At 46.3% G+C, this 23,526-nt stretch overlaps 3 protein-coding genes and 1 long non-coding RNA gene across 8 annotated transcripts in view; 1 reads left to right on the top strand and 3 right to left on the bottom strand.

Moving 5' to 3' along the window:
- Window positions 1-4,508, bottom strand: part of SKAP2 (src kinase associated phosphoprotein 2) — a 290,965-nt gene extending 286,457 nt beyond the window's left edge. For 2 of the 4 annotated variants that reach the window (XM_032483822.1, XM_032483823.1), the window contains exons 1-2: window positions 4,175-4,508; window positions 2,281-2,322 (exon numbers count right to left, since the gene is read on the bottom strand). In XM_032483822.1, coding sequence (XP_032339713.1) covers window positions 2,281-2,322; window positions 4,175-4,214 — 82 coding nt within the window. In that variant the 5' untranslated portion in view covers window positions 4,215-4,508. The remainder of the gene's footprint in view (window positions 1-2,280; window positions 2,323-4,174) is intronic. The other 2 variants (XM_032483824.1, XM_032483821.1) reach the window with 2 other exon arrangements.
- Window positions 4,509-9,195: 4,687 nt separating this feature from the next.
- HOXA1 (homeobox A1) lies at window positions 9,196-12,498 on the bottom strand. 2 transcript variants are annotated; one of them, XM_006175692.3, is made up of 3 exons: window positions 12,078-12,498; window positions 11,780-11,874; window positions 11,160-11,292 (listed from the first exon to the last, which is right to left on the bottom strand). In XM_006175692.3, exons 1-2 carry the CDS (start codon window positions 12,423-12,425, stop codon window positions 11,815-11,817), a joined length of 408 nt encoding a protein of 135 aa, XP_006175754.1. In that variant the 5' UTR covers window positions 12,426-12,498; the 3' UTR covers window positions 11,160-11,292; window positions 11,780-11,814. The 2 variants fall into 2 exon arrangements, with proteins under 2 accessions (XP_006175753.1, XP_006175754.1); XM_006175691.2 differs by having other exon boundaries at window positions 9,196-11,292; window positions 11,780-12,498.
- Window positions 12,499-12,651: 153 nt separating this feature from the next.
- On the top strand, window positions 12,652-16,680 carry LOC116664907. Its single transcript, XR_004321447.1, has 2 exons — window positions 12,652-12,893; window positions 16,186-16,680. It is a non-coding gene; the product is annotated as an uncharacterized LOC116664907 (long non-coding RNA).
- A 99-nt stretch (window positions 16,681-16,779) lies between these two features.
- HOXA2 (homeobox A2) lies at window positions 16,780-19,920 on the bottom strand. Its single transcript, XM_032483819.1, has 2 exons — window positions 18,550-19,920; window positions 16,780-17,897 (listed from the first exon to the last, which is right to left on the bottom strand). Exons 1-2 carry the CDS (start codon window positions 18,929-18,931, stop codon window positions 17,158-17,160), a joined length of 1,122 nt encoding a protein of 373 aa, XP_032339710.1. The 5' UTR covers window positions 18,932-19,920; the 3' UTR covers window positions 16,780-17,157.
- Between the last annotated feature and the right edge of the window lie 3,606 nt (window positions 19,921-23,526).

Raw genomic sequence — 23,526 nt, 5'->3', positions numbered from 1 at the left:
TTTTCTTGGTGTATAAAAAAGGACCATCTTTGGCTCTTTTAACGTACTTGTTTAGGTGAAAGTGAACAGGTGAAAAGGGTGTGCATTAAAAGAGCCCAAAGCTGGGGAAGGAGAGAAAATGGAAGGTGAAGAAACTTCCATCTGGTCCATCTTACATAGACACTTTGTAAACCATAGAATCTAACTTCCTCCCACAATTCCAGGCCATAGCCCACAAGACCTAAAAAATTTCAAAGCACTATTATGTGGTTTATCACATGATATATTATTAGGATTCTTAGCTGTAAGCAATAGAAACTGACTATTGGTGACTTAATTGGAAAAGGAACACATGGATAGCTCAGATAATTGCTAGGAAGACTAGAAATCAAGCTCAAAAAATGGAAAGTTTGACAGCCAGCGTCAGAGCTAAATATCACCCCAGAGCCAGTCTGGTAAGGAGATAACCACCCTTACGCCAAACCCTGATGCTGCACCTGTACCGCCAAATCACTAGGCCTCACTGCCACTGGACGCAATCTCCAGCACCTTCACCGCGGCTGTGCTGCAAATAGATGAGGCTACCCAGAAAGCAAGGGTATGACTTCTTCTGGCTCACAGTGAGAAATTTCCTCTACATAAACATGGTTCAGATGTTGGCCAATCTCACTCAAAGAAAGGAGGGTTGGGAGAGGGAAAGAAAGAAAAGGAAAAAAAAAAATCTTATCTAATAAGTAATGGTACTTCTACTGTTTTAACTAACAATCAAATAAAAATTATACCACACAAACACAGAAAATGTTTATGATATAACATAAGTGAAAAAGAGTAGGATTCAAAATTGTGGCACAATAATTACCTTTAAGTACAACTATGCATAGGGCCAAAGACTGGACTATAGAAAAAAAGCTATATTTGGAAGACTGCAACTAGGTTTTTTCCTATTAATAATTTTATCTGTATGACATTATAGAACCACACTCCTTCTTTATTAGACTATGAGTATTGCAAGCAAGTCATTGTTACTCTGAGAGCTTCAATTGTGTCAGCAATAAAACCCCAAATAGAAGAATTAACCTTTTTCTATGCATGTGCATAATTATATATTTTTAATATTTTTTACAGAACTAAGATCTCTTATAGCTTACATATAGGTTCATAACAACCTAACATTAGGTTTCTAAAACATAAACATTTTAAATCTGAAATTAAATTTAAGGTTAGTCCTAATAACATTATTACAGTCACATCCTTAAGATATCAGGTCTCCACATGTGAGAATTAAATGCGTGGGCTGTGAATTCCAACTTTACTAATCATTTATCGTGTAATGGTGAGAAACTTACAGAACTTACAGAACCAAGCTTCAGTTTCTCCATTTGTAAATGGGGATAATAAAAGCCACATCATAAGATGTCTATGAAGAATAACTAAGATAATGCATACAAAACTGAGGTAAGGCGTATAGAACTCTTATTCAAGAATGTCTTAAATAAATGTTAACATAAAAAAATAAGTTGTCATAACTTGCTGAAGTTTGGGTCCCTCTCATAGAAGGAGTGTATTGTATGCAAGACAATGAATTGCAAATTAAGTCTTGTGGTCCACAGGGAATATGTCAGAGAAGCCTGAATGCTCTCAATTTCCATGGTGCCCGAATCAAGGAACAACCAAGGAGTTAACATGCATCTAAGTGGCTTGGGCAGGACAATTAAGAGGTTCAGCTTTTTTCTTTACTTTTCTTTTCTTTTCTTTTCTTTCTTTTTTTTTTTTTTTTTAGCTTTTTTGAAAACTTTATTCCATTTTAGGGGGTAATCAGTTTACTTATTTATTTTTTAATGGATGTACTGGGGATTGAACTCAGGACATTGTGTATGCTAAGCACACACTCTACCATTTAGCTATATCCTCCCCCTTCAGCTTTTTTCTTGATTTTGTCTCTAGCTCATCTGTCAAACTATATAAAAAATTTCTGAAGTGGAAGAAATAAAATGGATCAGCCAGTTCCTCTTTACCTGTGGGATAGGAGGGATCTGGGCAGTCACCCTTTCTGTAGGATTCATGGAGGTTAAGTAGGAAGTAGGAACCCTCTGGCTATATATCTAGTTATTCAAACCTGCTTATCCTTAATAACTTTTAGATCTTCAGTATTTAATTATTACTGTAATTAATTACTACATTTAATATAGTAATTAATCATTAATGTCATTAATACATCTAGCTTGAGATTAACTTTTGCCTGCCAATTTTAATATCCACTTAAGTACTTATTAACGATATAAGTAAATATTTTTTTCTTACCACTATTGCTGCTAGCACCTTTCCGGGCCTTAGTTTCTTCACCTGTAAAATGGATAAACGAAATTAGATGATTTCTAATGTCTCTTCTTGTCTTAGATTCTGTGATTCAAAACTAAATAATATCAGTAATATTGCAATATTTGTAACTATGCCAAGTCCTTGTTCAATTATGAAAGTTAGAAAAGTAGGAGGAAGCAACAACCTGTGCTTCTACATACAATTCTTAATCTGACTCAGTGCAAACTGAGTTCTGAGAACAACTGGCTTCTAAAGACTGGCTCTCTTTAGGACTTAATACACATTCAGTCAAGTTCTTGTTGAACCTGGTTCCCCTTGTTATTCTTAGAAAGTGTTAAGTGGTAAACTATGAGGGGTAGCCTGTGTGGGTGAGGATGAATTATTCTTTTCCTTTTATCTTTAAATGTAAATTGTGACTGGATTTGCAGTATATAAAATAACTAAGCAAAAACTGAGGGGTTGGGACATCATGCATTCAAATGTTGCCAACCATATGGATGCTAGCTTCCATGGAGACCACACATCTGTATTTTATATATTTCCAATTTTGTCCACATGTTAGGCATGCCACAGACAGAATTTGTGAATATAAAGTGTATTTTCTTCTCCTTGCAAATAATTCCCTTAGGCAATTAGTGTCAGATATGAGAAAAGTCTTTTATTGTAAAGTTAATCCTCTCATTGACTTTACTGGTAAACTTGACCTCTCTCTTTAGCTTTGTTTTCATTCAAATATTTGCCATTCGCTAATTTTCCCAAGAATGTATAGCCACAGTATGCATATACATCTGATATTAAAATATCAGTTTCTCCAACTCTCTAATTATTTACCAGTAAGCAATTATCCACTATGATACCTGTATCAAACACCAACAGCCAGATAACTCTTTGTGGAGGATTTACGTGGTTGGCCCTGTGGAGGAGCACTGCAACAAAATGGGTAAGAGGTTGGGCTCTGGGGTCAGTGGACAAGATACTTAATATCTTAGCCCTCTCCATTTCCTTATCTGAAAATCAAAACAATGAAAATACTTCCTTCTTGAGGCTGATTAAATAATTTAATGTATGTAAAGTATTTGACATACGACTTGGCTCAGAGTAATCCTGAATAAATACCAGATTTTCAGGATACTGGAAAACCACATCAATTTTAGAGAATAACTTAAAAGTCAAGACGAACATTCACCTGATTTTGTAACTTAAGAATCTCCCAAGTATAGAAAAATTAAGTATCCTACCCAAGCTTATACTGTGAATGAGAAAAGACTAAACACAAGTGTCCTGAATTCCAGTCCTGAGTACATTCCAGAGGGATTGCCTCGTCATACTGGATGTCAAGAGCCATGCCCTCAAGAAGCTTAAGACCCCATAGCGGGAGCCCAGACTAACACACACGGAGAGTCGAGCTCACAACCTCCTTTAGCTGCTCTATAACAAAGCTACCAGTGCAAAAGATGGAGCTCTGAGGAGGGGATCAACTGAAAGAGTCAGAAGTAGTACAGGAGACTTTCTAGAAAGAAGGGAGACTTGAGGCAAGGCAGGGTCTAACTCTGGAGCTGAATGAGGAGAGGACATCCGAGAAACAAGGACGTTTCCCTGAGTAGAGAAGCACTTGTCTCTCCAGGAAAATTCACGGTTTAGAAAGTTCTACTCATCACACTGCAACCCTCACCTCTACCTCAAAACATGTAAGCTGAACTAGAAGGGAATGCATGCGTTACTCAATTAAATATATTTTGAAAATATCTGAGAGGAGGGCGCGGGCAGGGATTAAAGCCTCCCTCCCCTTTCAAATCTCAAAAAGGTGAACTAGGGGGCTGGTCTTCCGACCCGGTTTCCTGCCCTCAGGAGAATGTTCTAAGGCCTAGGCCCTCACCGGGAGTCAGGCGGCCGCCTGAGGCACTTGAGCTCTCCATTCCAGCTCCTACGACTCCCTCCTGGAGCACCCCCGGGCGCAGGGGTGCTGGCGGGAAAAGAAGGAGGAAGCGGGAGGCGAAGTGGTCCCCGGAGACAAGGCGGGGCTCTCGGCCGCCGCAGGGGGCGCGCCCCGACTCCCGCGGCGTTCATGGTCAAGCCCGCGGGCACTCGGCTGGCTCGGCGGCGCCCACACACTCGGAAGGCCCGGAAGCTGCTCCTTCCGCGCCGCGTGGGTCCCGCGAGGACGCGAACGGGAGCCGCGGCGTTTGCTCCGGAATTCGGAAAGAGAAGCCGGGGGAGCGAAGGGGGAAAGTGATCGTAGCCATGCCGTCGGGGCTCCCCTCCACCCGCGCTGTCCCGCACGGACCGGGCGGCACCCCTAACCCCATCCCCCAAGCTAGTTGCGCCAGCCGGGCCGCTGGGAGGCAGGCGTGGGTCCCCGCGAGGCTCGGGCAGCTGCCCCCTGCGCTCCCTGAAGCAGGGACCCCATTTGTTCCTTGTAATAGAAAATTCCCGTTCATACGTTCCCAGACCGCACTGGTGATATTTGGCGGGCATTGAAGGGAGGGGGTGCGCCGGGGGGGGGGGGGTCTCCTACCATTTAAAATCATTGCTTTCTGCCTTCTCGTTACGGGTCTGCGGCGATTTTTCTTTGAAAAGGCAGTAGGTTGTAGTTTGGGCAATGTCCAGCGTGGCTAAAAAGTCTCCCGATTTGAAGAGTCATTCAATAATTTTTCCTTTATTTTCTGTTGCAAACAGTTGGAGTTTTTTTTTTTTTTCCAACCAAGTAACCACCCAAGCCTGAAAGGAAGACGTAAAACAATCTGATTTCTATAGTTTAGCCTTGTGACTAGACGTTTTACAAACACGTTTTTGACAAGAAAAATTTAATGGAATTTTTTTAATGGAGACACATTTGAGGTGTGTCTGGAAATATTGAAAAAGAAACACTGGGCTTTTCATTTATTCACAATAAGTCCAAACTGCAGTCTTTCCAGAATATTTTGGGGGACATAATTGGGATTTGGGATTGAGGGGGAAAGAGTTCATAGGCTAACGTCTGCGGAGCAGAGTAGTTTGATTGATATTAGGTTTTCGGTTCTGCAACCCAAAGGTCAGCTGTATTTGCTGACTGGTGTTATTAAAAATAAAGGCTGTAAAACGCTAGGGATTTCAGTTCAGCTCTTCAAACACTGACAGCCATAGATGTCCCTTTGGGCAGCAGGTTCTGCTGAGATCAGTAGGACCCCACTGAGGAAGGAAAAGTTCTGTTGCAAGGAAACTTTGTTAATTTTTGGGGTTTGGGGTGCCTGTGGGTTTGCACCCACGTGCATGTTTTAGGTACATGAGTGAGTCGTGGAGAAAATCAAGAAATATGAACCAGAACATTCAGGAAGATATGCTGTGCCACAAACCAAACAGAAACAAAGACCAAAAAAAGATTCAGGGTTCAGACACCCCTGAAATGGTCCTTGATCTCTAAGCCCTTCCTAGCTGATACCTCCTGATAATTTAAAGGAGTTTTATCTTGGGTGCAGGCAACTCTTCTTTCATTTATTCTTCCCTAGTCTAGGTTTAAAAACAAATATATATATATATATATATATATATATATACACACACACACACATATATATGTATACACACACACACACACATACATATATACATACACACATACACATATATTGAACCTGCTCACTCTGTCTCTATTTTTATATTTTAAGAACATATGTCTTTAAAAGTAAGTAGCCTAATGTTTTGCTGTTCAAACAAAATGGCAGAAACATTCAACTGGGAGATGTTTCAAAGATTCAGTAATCCTGATGGCCTCAAAATCAAGGACCTGACTGAGTGGGTGACTGGTAAACCAGAAGTGGAAAAATTTAAGCAATATCCAGCCTGAACCAAATCACATAGAATATATGAGAAGGAGCAAGATCAAATCAGGAATTTAAAATTAAGTGCACTGGCTTCAGGTTCTAAGCCACTCTGGTTTTTATTTAGAAAGTAAGAATATTCATATTATGTGCTCTAAGTTAAACCGATCTATGTCTGGGTGCCTTATCTATCTGATTCATAAAATGAGAGTTTGGATAGATGGATTCCTTTCCATTCTGGTCACCTAGGCACAAGAAGTCTTAAGGCAGAACTTTTGGAGTCACTTCCCCACTCCGCTCCCCCCAGTCCTGTCTAAACAGCCATCTCAGATGGATGCTCTCAGAAATGAAGGCAAAAAGTAGATTATCTATAGCAGAGGGTCACCAAAGTTAGCCATCTAGTGAGTAGTTTATTTGATAGGGACATACTAACTCATGTTCTTGTGTGTATTGAAAACAGCATTTCTAAGAGTGAGAGAGGTATTTTACAGTCCCATTCAATATAAAGAAAGATGCAAAAAAAAAAATCTATTTTAAAAATCCAAAAAGGAAGAAAGAAAGAAAGATGCTGTTCATGCACTGATTTCAAAATTTTAAAAGCAAGTGTTGCCTGTCATTCAAAATAGTAAATTAAAGACTCAGACTCCTAGAGCTTCTACTGCAAGGATGATTATTCTTCAGGAGGAAACACATACAGCAGTGACTTTTTTTCCCCCACAGATGTGCTCAGCCATCAGAAAAGCTTAATAAATCCCTATTTAGTATGCATTTATGCAGTGATTACATGAACTTTGACCTCCGAAGAGCTGTAGCAATTAGCTTCAGTGTCCAGCATCTTCTCCCACCATTCCCCACTGGCTTCCTCGGGCTTTCCTTTTTCATCTCAGCAGTTCGTGTACTAGAAGGGCATAAAATTTTAAAGTTGACTTTCCACCTGAGGTATTTGCTTCTATACAAGTCACTTCCCCACTCCGCTCCCCCCAATCCTGTCTAAACAGCCGCCTCAGATGGATTTGGGGGCTCTGATTGTCGATATTACTCAAACGCAAATGGATTTCAATTCAATCTTGCCCTGTACTTTCGCAATGAAGATAAACTCTAATGGCCCAAAGAGCTTCATTTCATAGCTCATGGCATCTGAAATAAATCGGATCTCTCCTGTCAGTCTAATTTAACGTTTTTAAAATATTCAGTGTAATTTGTTTTGAGTTGAATGAAACCTAGTGGACTGGCAGAAAGCTAGAAGAGGAGGTAGGAGAAGGGCAGACCCCCCTCCCAACCCCACCCCTAAAAAAAAAAAAAAAAAAAGCCAGGAAGGGAGTGGAAAGTGTTTTAAGTTTCTTGTAAGCACTGTTTAGCAAAAGAATAATAGGAAAGTTGCCCCCTTTCCCAAAGAGGGATGGAACTGTAATTGTTGCCTTTAGCAGAGAGCTCAGATAAACCGCTGGGACTCATTCTAAAGTGACCCATCACTGCATTCATCTCTTCTTGAACTTTCGGTGAACCTGAGATTAAACGGGGGTGAGCAGCTAAGCAGTTTGTTGTTAGCAGCCTTTTCAACAACCCTTTCAGACTGAGTAAATATTGATCGGTTTGAATCTGATTGCCCCAGAGGAAAACACCACAGCATCTGAATAGCCTCCAAAAGTAAACTTTCAAAGGTGAAGCTGAGAGCAGACTTCAGAACCACAGCACGATTTCAACTCAGCCTAGGTTGGGGACACCCTGAATTTCTGGAGAACTCTGAATGAATGTGAGAGAAGTGAGAAAAAAATCATTTGGAAACTGGAATTTTATATTGCAATGATCCCAAGCTCCTAACTGAGACTCTTGTCCCTTTAAAATTTATCAACAAAACGTTATTTTCTGTTTTCTCTCTTCTGTCATTTTAGTTGCCATGGCTGCCATTTTTAAGGAGCTAACCATGCTCCTCAGAGACCAAAACAGAAAAAGAGAGACCTTGAAATAGGATGTGTTAAGCACCTTTGATTTAATCGATTGGGACAACTAAAAAGATACAAATGTTTTCCTCGTTGAAAGGTATATTAATGTTTCCTAAATGCATTGCTTGTTAACTGATTTATTCCATGACCTAGAAAAGGCTTGAGATGTTTAGCCATAATTCATCGTTCTCCTCTCTCTCAACTACATTTAAACCAGCACCTTGAAGATTGGAATCTTTGGGATTCCAGCAGGCCGGCCCTGCTTTTAGATATTGAAATCTCGGCAGTGGCATGCAAATGACACTTTAACACATTAAAGTATTTGGAAACCAGCCATCTGTTTTGCTGTGTGGCCTTACACTAATAAACAAAAGATACTATATAAAGCCAGGCGGGAAATGAAAGAAAGAGTTGGCCGACTTTGAAGTTTTTCTCCATCCACTTGAGTCTTTTAGAAGCAATCTCAGAACCCAGGAGCTGAGGGGAGGGCACAGGGTGCCCTTGATATGGCCGCAGCAACTGCGCCTGCAGAGTCCGGGCTTGCTGCCTTTTGACAGGGAACTACAGGAAATTTCAGGGATACACCAGGAGGCCTGCAAATAACAAGTTTTTGTAGGATTTCTCTCCCCAGTCCAATCCCAGCCCATCCTTTGTATAACACCCTTTGGTGAGGAAGGAAGTCATATGTCTGTATTTGTTTGTCATGCTGTAAAATTTCTGCTCTACTCTTGGGGCTAAATTAAAGCTTTCAAAAACTCGTGAAAGTAAAGGAAACTGTGGTAAGAGGTCTAGGAGGAGAGCCACTTTGAACTCTGATTTGCTGTCTTCCTCTCCTTGAGAGCAGCAGATTCTTACGTTGGTCAGAAGCAACTTGAATGTTGAGAGACTTCCTCGTGGCTTCCACAAGTTCACCTGGAAAAACCTGTTGAACCCAGAGGAGAAAATAAAATTTTTTTCTGGGTTATGTGGCATGGAATTCGAACTGTAGACCCATTAGAGCCATGATGGCTGTGAAGTAAAAGCTGAATTGGACGGGAATGAGATGTGTAACCCAGAAGGAACTGGGGGTGGGAGTTAAAAAGTGGCAGGAAAGGGTGGATATTGACAGGAGGACTGGGAGGAGGGATACAAGGGTTTACTCAGAACAGACCACACTCAATTTAAAGGGTGGAATACTTGGCGCACTATCTGACAATCCAAAAAAAGAAAGAAAGAAAGAGAGGTGGCGTGGGGGCCTCATCCTCAAACAGCTTTATACTGGAGCTAATTAAATGTGAATCTCTCAGCTCTTGGTTCACTGATGTGAGGAAAGACTGACTGAAGAGTTTCGGCTTTTGAAGGGGATTCTGTTTATATATATGTCAACATTCAGTTGGAGGTGAAAAGGTTAGCACTTGACCCAGGAAGTATCCATGTTTGTTTCAAAAATAGATCTGCTCCATAAATTTCTTCACCATTCATTTTTTCCATGATGAACTTTGATTACGATAAAGAAGCTGTTGCTATTTAAAGAAAATCAACCTATTACATAGACGTTGGCTAGGTGCAGTTACACTTACAGGGGAAGCTTCAGCTACATGATGAAAAGCATTTACTCTTTTTTTTTTCAAGAACATGATCCATATCTTTGAAAATACACACCACCCTTCTCCCCTTCCCCACATGAAATGAGCCAACTTTGTCGGAACCAACAAACTGTAGCCAAGCCAAATACATGGATGCTTAAGCATATCTGAAACTTGAATATATTTATTACAGACATCTTAAGACCCGTAAACTCTGCTCTGGATCATATCACTCCAGATCTCAGAGCTGCTCATGATTGTACAGGAAATGGGGAATATCACAAAGGCTAACTAACTGATAGAACTCAGTGTGGTACTTTAGGGACATCAAAACATTGTGCGACATGCAAAAGCCTATTCACGAATCACACAAAATATACATTCATTGTGCCATCCATCACATTAACGATTGAGTTGAAAATACATCATATCCAGCTAAGGTAACTGTGGAAAGAAGAAGCTGGTTCAAAGAGTACATTTAGGACCCGAATAATCTAGCACAAATTTTAGAGTGTGGCCAGAGAAACAAGAAAGGGGTGGGGATGGGGAGAGACTCAGCACAGGAAGCAAGGTTTCTGACCTTGTATTCTGCAGGCCTTCTTAACTCACTGAAAGAACAAATTGAGGCTACCCTCTGAGGCATCTGATTGATTTTAAATGAGATCTTTTATTCTTTAACCTACAATCACATCGAAAGTTGTATCAGCTTTAAGAGTTTGCCCACCCTGTTTTAGTCACTTAATCTAAACATTTCTAGAAAATCTGTGTAAAGATAAATCTTTCAGGACAAAGTATTTACAACCAGCAAACTCAAACACTATGAAATTGAATTAAATTAAGGAATGAATTAATTGTGTAAACACGCTCATGGTACATCTCTTCTTCATGAGCTCCTGGACTCTCCTCTTTCTCTAGCCTGCTTTATGGGCAAAGTAGGGGAGAACTGTAAATATACACATAGATAAAAGATAAGGGGCCTCCCTCTGACATGATTCTGCTGGCAAGGAGACTATATTCCAAAGGGCATCTGAAAGGAACAGTAGGTTCTGTGGAAATCTCCTAAAAGTAGGAGTGTTAGGGGCCATCAGAAAATTGATGCTGGCACTCAGTCTGCATTAAGGAGCCAACACTCCCTCCTCTTTCCCTTCCCCAACAAGTCTCTATTCCAGAATTCTCTGGAAATACATTATCTTGGCCAGTAGTCCCCCAGATAGGATCAGAAAGGAAGAGAGAGATTGTAAATGGAAAGGAAGATAAGCTAAGAATGTGCTTTAGGTAAGAAGTCCCAGCCGGAGGACTAGCCTGGGCTGCTGAGTGTGGGGCTGGGGCGGCCTCAGTGCGAGGTAGGTAGAGTGTCTGAGGTAGAAGACCCCGGGGAAGGAATGCAGGGTGATGAGCTGGACTTTTCTGAGGATTCCTCGGCCTTCTCCTCGCTTCCCGGTGGAGTGGCTGGAGAGATGGGCAAGAGGCCCTCCTTCTCTCGCTTCTTCTGCTTCATTCGGCGATTCTGGAACCAGATCTTCACCTGGGTCTCATTGAGCTGCAGGGACGCGGCAATCTCCACCCTGCGGGCGCGCGTCAAATACTTGTTGAAGTGAAACTCCTTCTCCAGCTCCGTGAGCTGCTTGGTGGTGAAGTTGGTACGCACTGCATTGGGTTGACCCACATAGCCGTATTCTCCAACTTTCCCTGGGGGCAAGGTGGGAAGTGATGAGAGAAAAAGGTAAAATTTTTATAATTGATAAGAGATTCCCTACACCCTTCAGAGCAACATTAAGGTAAAGGAGGAATCAAGAATTTCTCAACACAAACTGTGCTGGAGAGTGTGAGTGATGAGGTGTAAACGTTGTTAATCTGAAGCCGACCATTAACTTCATCAGACCAGTGATTAATAGATCCTGGAGATATTAACAGAACGCCCCCCTACACACACAAACACACCTACCCACTTCCCCATTTCCTACTTCCAAAACCTCTAAAGCCCAGCCCCTTTGGAACCACAACAGTCCCAGATGTTCCTTTGCCCCAACTGCACCTGGGCAACCTCCCAACACCCGACAACACTAGTGGGAAACAAAAACTTGGGGGAAAAAACATGATTAATTTGCCTTGGAAACTAAGCATACCAGCTCCTTCCAGAATCATCAAGGAGCAATCTTGGAATGGCAAGACTGACCTGTTTTGGGAGGGTTTCTTTTGACTTTCATCCAGTCAAAGGTCTGAGCTGGAGAAGACGTCTCTGATGCAGGGGAGCGACAGGCTTCTTGGTGGCTGGCGTGGAGAGGGGACAGGGAGTTATTATACGTGGCCAGGGCCAGGCTCTGGTGCTCTTGTCCATATGAGTGGTGAATGTACTGAGGCGAGCCCACCGCGCCCCCAGCATAACCCTGGTGGTGGTGGTGATGCTGGACCATGGGAGATGAGAGATTTCCAGAGTAAACAGCGGGAGCGCACGAGGGGTACCCACCACTTACTTCTGCTTCCTGATTTAACGCGTAGGGGCTGTAAGGCGCGCCGAAGTTCTGCGCGCTGTAGCCTGGACCACAACTCGAGTGGGAGTAGGACACCCCCAGGTTCCCGGGAGTCTGGTAGGTGGCCGGCTGGGGGTGGTGATGGTGGTGGTGGTGGGGGGGCGGGCTGATCTGCACCCCCCTGCCCACTAGGAAGCGGTCGTCGCCGCCACAGCTGTTGGCACTGACCGCGCACGACTGGAAAGTTGTAATTCCATGATCGGAAGGGTAGGCTCGCGCTGAGCAGGTTCCCGAGTCGCCACCGCTGAGGATAGGGTATTCCAGGAAGGAGCTCATTCTTGCATTGTCCATCTGTCACTGAGTGACCGGGTCCTGCGAAGCTCTGGGCGACCGTGCCAACTTTCTCACTTCCTCCATGGGGCTGGAGAAGAAAAATGATATGAATGTACAGTGCGCAGGAGGGGGGGCGGGAGGGCGGAGGGCGCTAGGGGAGAGGCACGTGACTGTATCAGCCAATGGCCGAGCCTCCTGCGAAAGTTTGCTGGCTCCTGCGGTGATGGATCACCGTTTCAGTGGCATTTAAATCCCCGGCGCTCCTCAGTCTAGGTGACGCGCAGTCGCCCCCCCAGGCAGCTCGGGCGGCAGCAGCAGCTGCGGCGGCTGCAGGGGCAGATTCGGAGCGCTGGGGCGACGGGCAGCGGAGGCTGCCTTCTGCGCGCGCTGACTCCGATCGCCACCCTTCTCCGGGAGGGGGTGCTGGGAGGCATCCCCAGTCACCGCCCCCTCCCCACGGTGCACAGAAAGAGGAACTGGCAAGAGGTGAGAAGCAAAGAGGGCTCCGCGCTCTGTTGGGTCGGGAATCAGTGGGCGGGAGCATTGTGGGCCGCCACTAGCACAGAGGCCGAGCCCGTAACGCGAGGAGCTGGAAGAGTCGCTCCCCGGGCGCTTTCACTGCGGTCCCTGCTGTGTTGCCGTGGGACAGTGAGGAGCGCCGAGAACTGTGGCGTATGACGAATCTGGGCCACCAACTCTCCAAACTCCGGAAGGAGAGGAAAGTGCGCAGAGGGCTGGCTGGCTGGGAAGATCTCGAGTGGGCGTGGATGGGAGGAGGGCAAGAAAGGAAACTTCCCTTCTCCAAGGAGGGTCTTGAAGCCCCTTTTCCCCCCTTCCCCCCTCCCCCCACTGGCTATTAGCATGGCAACGGGGAGCTTCTGTAATTCGACGCCTGGGAGCGAGTGAGCCTTGGGAGTTAAGCTTGCCGGAAGAGGTCGGGGGTGGCCCGGCTCTTCGCCCTCCCTCTCTCCTCGCTCTCCGCCCCTTTCTCCTCCCCATTCAGAATTGCTCTGGGAGCCCTACGGGATCCGGAGCAACTCAGCCGCTGGATTTTGAGGGGTAGGAGGCGGGGGAGAGAGATGACGCTAGCGGACGTGGCCAGCGTGGGGGCCGGGCCGTACGCTGCAGACCATCTGCTGGCTCCCTAGGACCCAGGAGTCTGGGTCCTCCTAACCCGACCTCAAAAGGCGAGCTAGTACACAGCTCCAGCAAAGTACGTTAAACTACCATCCCCGCCCCCGCAACGTTTCTCGTTTTCTGGAGGGGGATGTTAGGAATGGTAAAGCCTCCTTTATCCACCCCCACCCCGATTCTGCTGCACAGCTGAAGTGGGGGTGAGGGCTGGCAGGTGGGAGGGCAGTGGACAGATGGCTGATGGTGGACGGGACATTTTTTTCCTCCCTTTTGTGACTGACTGTAGTTACTTGTGTGAATCTTCAAGTCTCTCTCTAGAGAGACACGTGTAAATCTGAGCGTCATCCCAGGACAGGGGTCCTGTTCTCCATCACCCTCATCCTACCCGGATGCTGACGGGGTCGTTAATTGCTGTTTACTATTAGGTTTCGTGTCAACCCTTGGCTTGTAGAGAGAAAAGGCCAGAGGCCAAGAATTGATGCATTCTTAGGTAAAAGAAATCCAAAGATCATCCAAGAAGTTTTGTAGCCAATGCTGTGCAGATTTTACTCTGACCATGTTTGCCACATCGGAATCGGACAGATGAAATTTATCTGAGGATTGTATGTGGATTTGGGGTTCCCACTCGCCTCTAGTTTTCCCTTCCCAATTAGAAGAAGGAAGTTTTGCTCGAGGCAAGCACATTTCCAATGTGTTAGCCTTTCAGGTTTCTGTGTCTTGTTCTCCACATATAGGAGTTCCCTCCTAACCTGTCCACATCTCTGGCAGATATTTGACTATGGATTCCTTCAGTAGCAAAGGAATATTTCCCCTAAACATTTCCTTTTGAAAGGGTACTTTCCTGTGACCTTTGACCCATCCCCAATCATGGTTAAGAAGGAGGCAGAAAAGATCACTCCTGCCCCAATTGCAGCATCTGGGGAACCTCATCCTGGAGAAGGGAAAAGGCAAGGCAGCCCTACCGATGGTGGCTTCCTTGGGAGTGCCAGGCCTCCAGTCAGGGGTAGAGAAGGGGCTCCTGTTGGGGAGGAGGTAGGACGTGAGCGGGTCTCGGCTGGCATTGCGGAGGATCTGCTCTCCCAGCCGAACCCATCGGTACGTTCTCCCCACTTGTCTCTTTCTTGTCCCTTTGTTGGCCTTCTCGGCCGCCGGCCGCAGGGCTCGAGCCACAAAGCCACCCTAGTCCACAGCCGCTCTCCTTCCTCTGCTTGTTCTCGGCCTCTGGCGCTCCTCTCCCTCCGCCTCTCTTCCTCCCTCCGGGGCTCTTTTCAGGATGGAATCCTGGGTGGAGCGTTTTTCTTGGGATCACAAGCGTGCGCTCGGACCCTCGTCCGCTGCACGCGGGCGGGCGACCAGCCTGCCTCCGCTCACTGCTCCCGGCAGGCCGGGCTCTCGCGGCCCGGCCAACCCCGCCCCGGCTGGCTGCCCAGAGCTCTGCTCTCCCGGCGCGGCTCACAAAGGCAGCTTCCTCTGGCCACGAGCCCGCAGGCTTCCGTAGCTCGGTTCCTTCCCCACCCCCACGAAATACTAAGGCTCACTTCTCCTTGTAGGAGACCCTTGGTCCTCTGGGCAAGTGGTCTAGTGCCCCAAGACTCGAGCTAGTCTCTTTAACCCCCCCGGGAGAGTGGGTGAAATGCGAGCTTGGTCACTATTTAAATGATCGCCTGCAAGCGGCTTGCTGGGCTCAAAGAGCCTCTTTCAGGGCTCTTCTACTAGAAGGGGAAGGAGCGAGGAGGAGACAAAACATCGCCGAGGCCCGAGCGGTTCACGGCATCCGCGGCTCAGCCAAGCTGTTGTTTTTAAAGAGCAATAAAAATGAATTATGACTAAACGCCTTCTAACTTAATGCTTTCGGACGGGATCCCCGGCAAATACGTAAGAGGATTTTTATTTGTGCATGTGTTCCTGCAATTGATCTCTTTGATGACATTCTCATTCATAGAAAGCGTTTGATTTATGAGTGTAGGATGAATCGCAAACAGCAGCGGCTTAGCCCTGGCCGCAGCCCGGCCGCCTGCTCAGCTCCGCTCTGCGCCTGGGGCAGGAGACCGGTCAGGGTCTTCACACGCCTCCACCGCTGCCGGGATTAAGGGGGCAAAGAGTGGGGGAAGGTAGGGAGCATACCTAGGAAGAAAGATCGCGATTTCCTAATAACTTACAAGCCTTTGCTATTGAGAGCCGGGTTCTTAAATCAACCCGCCCCCTACACATGTTGCTTACACGCTGCGTTTTCTCACGGTCAGTAGCCATCAGAACAGAGCTCAGTGAGGGAAAAAATAAACATAGGGAGACATAAGAAGGAAAGAAAAAGACAGAGCAACCCAGTAACATAGCCTAGATTACATTTTATTGATATTTCATTTAAAGTGCTTTTCTGCTTTTTCTCTCTAGAAACTGGGTTAATTTATAACCTAGGGTGTAGGAACATTATATTTTAAATCTCATCTTGCTAACCTGACTTCAAAGATTTAATGGTCCATTATTTGCCATGTAAACATATTTAAGAATGAAATATTGATTTTTCTGACCCTGGGGGAAAATAATCCTAGTTTGACTGAACCAAAGGATTGGAAAGAACCCTTTCCAAAGTGCATTTTCCAACTGGTAACCTCTGTTTTGTTTTATTTTTGTTTTTCTCTTTTAGGTCTGTTTGCCTGGACCCATCAACAGCTGGGAGACTAATCAACCACACTGAAAATGTTCGGGGATTTGTGGGGGAGGGTTTTGGAATGTAGATGTTTGAAACAAATATGTATAAATAAATGAGTTGCTGATAACTTAGTTATTGACCTGATAACTTAGTTATTGGTAGCTTGTTAAAGAAACTTCATGTTCCTCCTTCCTGGAGTTGGGGGTTTCTGTAGGCACTGTGTTTCTCCACTTTCAAAAGCTTGGGCTTGGCCCAGCTCTGAAGCTTCCCAATCATGTTTCTATTACCAATTTAAATCTATGGCTTGAACCTCTACATTGAAAAACCTAATCCATTCCCTTAAAAAACAACAACAACAACAACAACAAAAAGAAAAAACCCACACTTCTCAGAAGCCCTAACCATTTTTTGGCTTTCTTTTCCATTGCTGACTGTTGAAGACTTTGGACATGCCCCCTTTAATAAATATATTAAAATTGAAAAAGAAAATGGATTGTTCCAGAATTTTATTTACCAAGTTAGACTAAAAGAAGAAAAAGAAACCATTATGAGCCTTAAGAGGAGGAGAAAAAAAAATAAGAAAGCTACTTATAGCAAAGGAGAATTTATTCTACCAAAAATACGCATGACAATGCATCCTAATGTAATACAAAAATAAAAAGAAAGTGAAGATACAATTACATGATCACTTTCTTGCAGGCCTCATATATTGCTTTCAGGAAATCACATAGAGGATTGTTGGGCTAGATTTAAAACAACTAAAACTCCAAAATAATCTGAAAAAGATGGCTCTGAAACTGGGTCAGGGGAATCACTAAAGAGAAAATCTTCAACATTTAAAGAAGGGAGAGGGTAGATGGATGGAGAAGAAAATAAAATTAAAATTAACTCTCAGAATAAAAGAAGGCAAAACCACCTGGTCAGAGGGGTTTTTGTTTTGTGATGCTTTGTTTTGCTTTAATGTTTTTAGTAATTCAGATGCTGCAAGTCGATTGTGGTGAGTGTGTCTGTAAAAAAGTCAAAGCTGTCAGCTGAAATATCTACAGGACTGTCGAGGGAACCTGGCAAACTGGGCGAGACTGCATCTGAAAGCTGTAGGCAGGAATCTGTGGAAAAAACGTTAAAGTCCTGCAAAGAGGGGACCTCGAGGGCCTCGGGACTGTCATTGTTTAGGCCAGAGCCACAGTTCTGGCCCATTGTTGACAAGCAGTTAGGAACAGTGGGTGACTGGTGCTGAAAATGTTTCAGATTTTTCTCATTGCTGGTTAAAGGCGAAACTGGGAAACTTTGGGAGTCGCCATTGTGTCCACTGGGAGCCTGCTGCTGAGAGAGGGCGTTTTGCTGAAAAGTGTAACCTTCCCTCTCCAGAAGGGCCCCGGAGACGCTGAGGGCTTGCTCAAAGAGCGACTTCTCTTCCTCATCCTCCTCCACTTTCTCAGAGTCTTCGAGGCTTTTAAATTTTCCCTCACTGTTTTGGTTCTCCTTACACTGGGTCTGCCTCTTGTGCTTCATCCTCCGGTTCTGAAACCACACTTTCACTTGTCTCTCAGTCAAATCCAGCAGCGCTGCAATTTCCACCCTTCGGGGTCTGCAGAGGTACTTGTTGAAATGAAATTCTTTTTCCAGCTCTAAAAGCTGCGTGTTGGTGTAAGCAGTTCTCAGGCGCCTGGAGCCCCCGCCGCTGCCATCGGCGATTTCCAGGGATTCTGCAGAAAGGGAAACCAACAAGAGACACACGCACAGTTGGAGGTGGAGGGGTCCAAGCAGAGTTATTCCACTGGAGAATAAATATAGCAGAAAAGATCAACTGCAACAAAATGGCCGCCCCTGGATGCAGGAAAGCTATTGTGCTGCCTTTCCTGGGAGCCCAACCCGAGGAGACCCCATCTCTTCCACTTCCATCAAATTCCTGCCTGTAGTTCCCCCCAACCTCTCCATCCGGGAGCAAACTTTATATTAGCCACACCACAATTTATAATTAATGCATCAGCTGCTTAGCTGAGCAAGAGCGATCTATCACTCTTCATTACTGTCAAAAAGCCAAACTCTAGGACAACTAGACAAGAGGAGGTCAGTTCCAACTCAAATAAATCATCCCACATTACACAAGTTAGGGAAAGTTCCCCCACCCCCTTCTTAAAAATATATATATATATATATGTCTCATAGTGGAGCGCAGGATCCCTTTTCTCAACATCAAACCCGCTCCTGAGCCCACAGGGGAAGGGAAAGCAGCCAAGCATCTCTCCCTCTCCCCCTTCTCTCCCAGCCCACGCTCCCCTCCCCCCATAACCGCTCTTGGGGCAGCCCAGAAGGGGAAGAGGGTCCCGGGACCTGGGGCCAAGTCTTTGGACTGACCTTTGTGGCTGAGGCAGGCAGGGCCGGTGGTGGCGGCGGCGGCCGAGGCGGGCGGCAGCGCGGTTTTCTTGGCCGCCTTCTTCTCCTTCATCCAGGGGTACTCGGGCGGCTGCAGGGCGCCGGCGGGCACTGGGCTGCCGCGGCTGCCCGCGGGGCTCGGCTTGGGGCGGCCGCCAGCGCCGTGGCGAGGGTGACTGCCCGGGTTCAGGCTGGGAATGGTCTGCTCAAAAGGAGGAGGAATCAGTGTCGAGTGTGAAAGCGTCGAGGTCTTGATTGATGAACTTTGAAATGTATCAGCGACAGGGGGAAAAGATGTCAGGCACTCAGCGAGCGACGGCTGGCTATTGATAAAACCAATCTCTCGCTCAAATTCGTAATTCATGGCCTTCTCCTTGGAGCCCCCTCGGAGAAAAAGTTCCCTCTTCTGGAGGGGCTTTGGGGGGGCAAGGCCCAGGAAAAAGGCGAGCACGGAGGGAAAAAAAAATCTATCATAGAAGATCGCTGCTGGGGTGTTTTTTTTCTAATTCACTGATTACAGCCGTATGGGGACCGTGCTACTATTAAACTATTGAATTCATGGAGACAAGGTTGAAATTGGACCGAATTGGCTGTCACATGATTGCTTCTGCCCAATGACAATTTGGGCTTTAATCAAAAGAAGCCACTGTCTGTTTGATTGATCCAAAAAAGTCGGGAAGGAACGCCTCATTGGGGGCCAGCGAGGCTTTATTTACACTTTTTTCAGGGCAAAAATACATATATGTGGGTGTGGGTGGAGATGCCTGGGAGTGCGTGGGGGCAAGGGTGCCTGCCTGCCTCCTGATCAGCAAAGATCTGGTGTGTGCGCCTGGGAGTGTGTGTGAGTGTGCGAGTGCGTGCGAGCGGTGAGCCCTGCGCGGGTCCCGCCGGCAGCTGCCCTCTGCCTCCCCCGCACACTCCGCGCATTGTTTGGGACTGTCGGGAAGACGCCTCGCACCTCACAAATCATTTAAGCACCTCAGTCTGACGCCTGCAGTCATTAACAAAGTAATCCATTAATCTTCAAAGTTTTGACACCCGAGGGCCCCCGCATCCCAGCCACATAAGTTCTGCTAAGGCAGGAGGAAGAAGCAGAGGGAGAGGGGGGATGAGACAGAAAAGAGAGAGGAGGAGAGAGAGAAAAAAGGAGAGAACGGAGAAAGAGAAGAAGGATTCTTTTGGGGGATTCCCCCATTTATTTCCCTCTTTTTTTTTTTCTCCACGTTTTCTAAAACCAGTTCCTGGATCTCTGAACTCATCTGTCTCTGTTTTCCTTCCTATCAGTCTGTCTTTCCCTCTTATCCTCTTTTTTTCCTATTCTCCCCGTTCCTCCTCCCTCTCTCCTCTGCCCACCTCTCCTCCCCCAACCTCCCGCAGGCCCTCGCCCCCCTCCCAAGCCCGGCTCCGAGTCCGCGCCCCCGGACCCCGGACCCCAGCCCATTGTTAGCCGGCTTTTCCAATTGTTAGCCGGCTATGCATCTGGCTCCACCGGGAAGCGGAAAACGGGAGACGGCTCTCGAAGCTTCCCGACCTCCCTGCGCTATCAACTTTTCAGAAGTGGCTGGAGAAAGATAGATGCATGTGCCAAGCGAGCCAACAATCCCAGGTCCCTGTGTCCAAATCCCTGTAGCCAGGGCGGCGGCCAGCCAAAGAAATGCCGCCCCGAGCAAACGCGTGCGGCTCCTGGCATTCTGGGTTTCATACCCGTGGGGCTCGGGTGCGGTGAGTATTTCTGATTTCCAGGAAGTCTTTTGGAAGTTAGCAGCAGGGAGGGAGAAGGCGCTTGTTCCTCTCTCTCTCTTTTTTTCCCCCCTTTCTTTTCGTCCCCTTTTTCTCGGTTTGTCTTTTTTTTTTTTTTCTTTCTTTCTTTTTTTTTTGGTCGCTCTGATGGGGGCTTCTTGGTTCAGGCGCAGTGAGCCCTCCCTGGCAGCCTGAATTGTCTCCTGCACCTTCCTGATTCTTGGCCACCAGGGACGTTTGCACTCGGGTTCAGTTATGGGAAACAGTGTGGTGGGTGAGAGAGGGCGACCCATGGAGGAAATATAAAGGTTCTGTTTCTCTGTTCACTTTCTTTTTTCCAACTTCGAGACGAGACTCAGCGCATCTTGGACTGTGCTGGAGGGTTCAAAAGATAACACCTTTAGGTACCAAACAATAACTTCTAAAAAATCCACCAAGCCAGAAAGAAGGGAGGAGGCTGAGAGAGAAATCTGATGGTATCTGTTTTCCCCCAAACCCTGAGAATGATGATTCGCTTTTGCTTCCTTTGAAATGGACCAAGTGATCAGACTCCCCCAGGCCGGCAGGCATCGGTGGCAGGAAAATAAATCATTCTGATGGCCAGGGAGAGATTGTCAGGGGAGAAAAATCTATGTAGAAAACAAGGAAGGCCGACCAAGGCACAAGGATAGGACTCCATCTCTGAGGCTGGCATCAAAGGGGGCTTGGGTTGGAAAATATATATGAAGCGGCCTCCGTCTTTGACCAGCCCAGAGCATCGCCTTACAGATAGAGATGCTATTTTGGAAAAATGTGAGGTTTTTCAGTTTTCTTGCTTTTATTCCAAACAAAGCTCTGAAGGAAGTCTGGGTGCGATCAATCTTGCTCACCAAAAGCCTTGACAGCTTCTGGCCCTTAAGAACACATTTCAGCTTCAAGCTCTTTCCAAGATCAAATGTGGCCGAGCAGAGAGGAGAGGAGGAAACGCAAGTAAACAAGGAAAACTAGTCTTTTAAAAGATATTTTTTGGCAGCAGAAAGAGTTATCAGGCTGCTTTTAAGAAGGGTGTTTTGCGGACTCTGGGATGGTGGCTTTGGGCATTTGCTTTTACCAGAAAATTTTGAGGGTTAAGGGGAGGGGGAGCACCGAGAGGGAGCAGCGCTGCCCCCATATCGCTGAGGCTTTGTCAGGGGCTGTGTGGGTGAGAGCTTTCTGCTTGCCTGAGAGGCCTTAATTCAAATACCATCTGGAAGAAAATCCTTTTCTTTGACCATTCAACACTGCAATCTTCCCCAAATCTATTACTTTAACTTGGGAGATATTTTAATAAGGATTACTTTTTAATATCTAGGAAGCTGGGGCGTTGAGATCGATATTTTTTCTTTGAAAGCCAATATGGATGTCTTGACTGGCAAGATATGGGAAATCATATTGGAATCTCATTTTAAAAATCTCTGCCCTGAGGGAAGGAGGAAGCCTCCAAACAGTTCTCTTTCAGCTAAAGAGTAGATTTTAGAAATGGGTTCAAATAGTGAGATCCCTGAAAGATTTTCCTCCCTGGGTGGGTTGCTCACTCTGTCTCTCTCTGGCTCTCTCCCTGTCTCTCTCTCTATCTCCACTGTTCTGAATTCTCCCAGGTAATTTTACACACTTCTCTAAAATTATTCATTAAAAGAAGACTCCCTGTCTGCTCAGCCCACTGTGTCCAGAGCTGAACAACCAAAAGGGCAGAAGCTCCAGTCCTTACAAAGACTGGTTTTCTAGGCTTTGCATTTCTGAGGGTCACCATATTTCAGCAGGGAGGCTGAGGTGGGATAGGGAGCAAATCTACTTCTTCCACAGCCCAAACTTTTTAAAAAGAAAAAAAAAAAAAAAAGGACATAGCAGGAGCCCCAAGGACAGATGTAGGGGAAGCATCTCTGGCATGAGAGAAACACTCAGATCTCTACAGCTTCCTGGCTTTGCATCTTCCCAGTCTTTCTTTTCTTTCTTTTTTAAAACGTGAGGAGGTGCCCTAAAAGCAATTCCTTTGGACCCAGCAGGTACCCCAAAATGGCTTCAGTGTCTGTTTTTAAAGCTCATCTGAGAGAGCTTCTCAGGGGGAAGATAAAGGCCATGATGATGTATATTTTGAATTGCAAACAAAATGGCGACATTTTCCATCTCTGTCTCTGAAAGATACAATCCAGGGAGAAGGGGGATCTATTTCTCACATCAGATGTTCTTGATCCCCAGACGCAGGTGGTTCCTCGCTTCCAGCTTTAAGGGGAGCATGTTGCTAAGGATGCAGTTCTGAGGTTTGCACTTTCTGATTTTGGTTCCTTCTCTGAGCAATTCTTTTATTTGACGATGAAACTATTTCCCTTTCCTGTGACTGCCTTTGCCTCTGCCAGCCAGTCAGTACGCAGCCCTATCTTAAATTCAGGAGTAGAAATGTAATGTTTAGCTCCTGTAGCATCAAATAAAAGAAGTACTTGTAAAACTGCATTTTTATTAGAAAGATACCAGTCTTCTTTCTCTCTCCCCCTCCCCCTGGGGCCATAAAAGGAAAGCGAGGAGGGAAGGAGAGGAAATAAATCCAGACAATGCCAAATCCCAAATTCCGGGAAGAAGCCGATGCTGAACTCAAGTAGTCCATGGAAGGGCTCAGGGAGGCTCCTCGAGGTTCAGCCTTCCTTTTGCTGTAGACCTGGGTCAGCCTCGGTCTTTTCCGAGCCTCTCTGCTCCCAGCGGCGATTATAGGAGTGATTCTTTCCTCCTAGCGTTTGAGACAGCGAAGCATCTGCGAAGAGTCCGATTGCTCCTAGAAAGTGCTCGGCATCCTCCGCGCTGCGGGCAAGTCTCCGTGCTACGGCGTTGGCTGCTCCGCTTTGACCAGAGGAAGACGGTGGAGGAGAAGACAGCCCTACCTTATTCGCCCGCGGGGCTGCGGGGCACCTGTGCGCCTCGGCCCCGCTTCCTTTGTTTCTCCTGCACTCCGCAGCCCCTGCGCCCATGGCCGGCCTCCGTGGCAGCTGGGCACCAGGCAGCCCAGCGGGCTGGCTGCTTGGCGTTTCCAGAGCTGCTGCCGCTAGAAGCTCCAGCTGCCTTCCCGAGAATTCGTCCCGCTCCCAGGCGAGCCGCCGGGCCAGGCCTCACGCTGGAGCTGGAGGGCCCTGGTGGCCTGCTCCGCCAGTTCGCCTCTGCCTGGACTCCACGCAGACCCTTATCTTCGGCCAAAGAACCCCTTCTGAACACGGA

The sequence above is a fragment of the Camelus ferus genome, chromosome 7, assembly GCF_009834535.1.
Source record: "Camelus ferus isolate YT-003-E chromosome 7, BCGSAC_Cfer_1.0, whole genome shotgun sequence".
Lineage (NCBI taxonomy): Eukaryota > Metazoa > Chordata > Mammalia > Artiodactyla > Camelidae > Camelus > Camelus ferus.
Note: the sequence above shows the minus strand (reverse complement) of the source record. Positions and strands in the feature narration are given on the sequence as shown.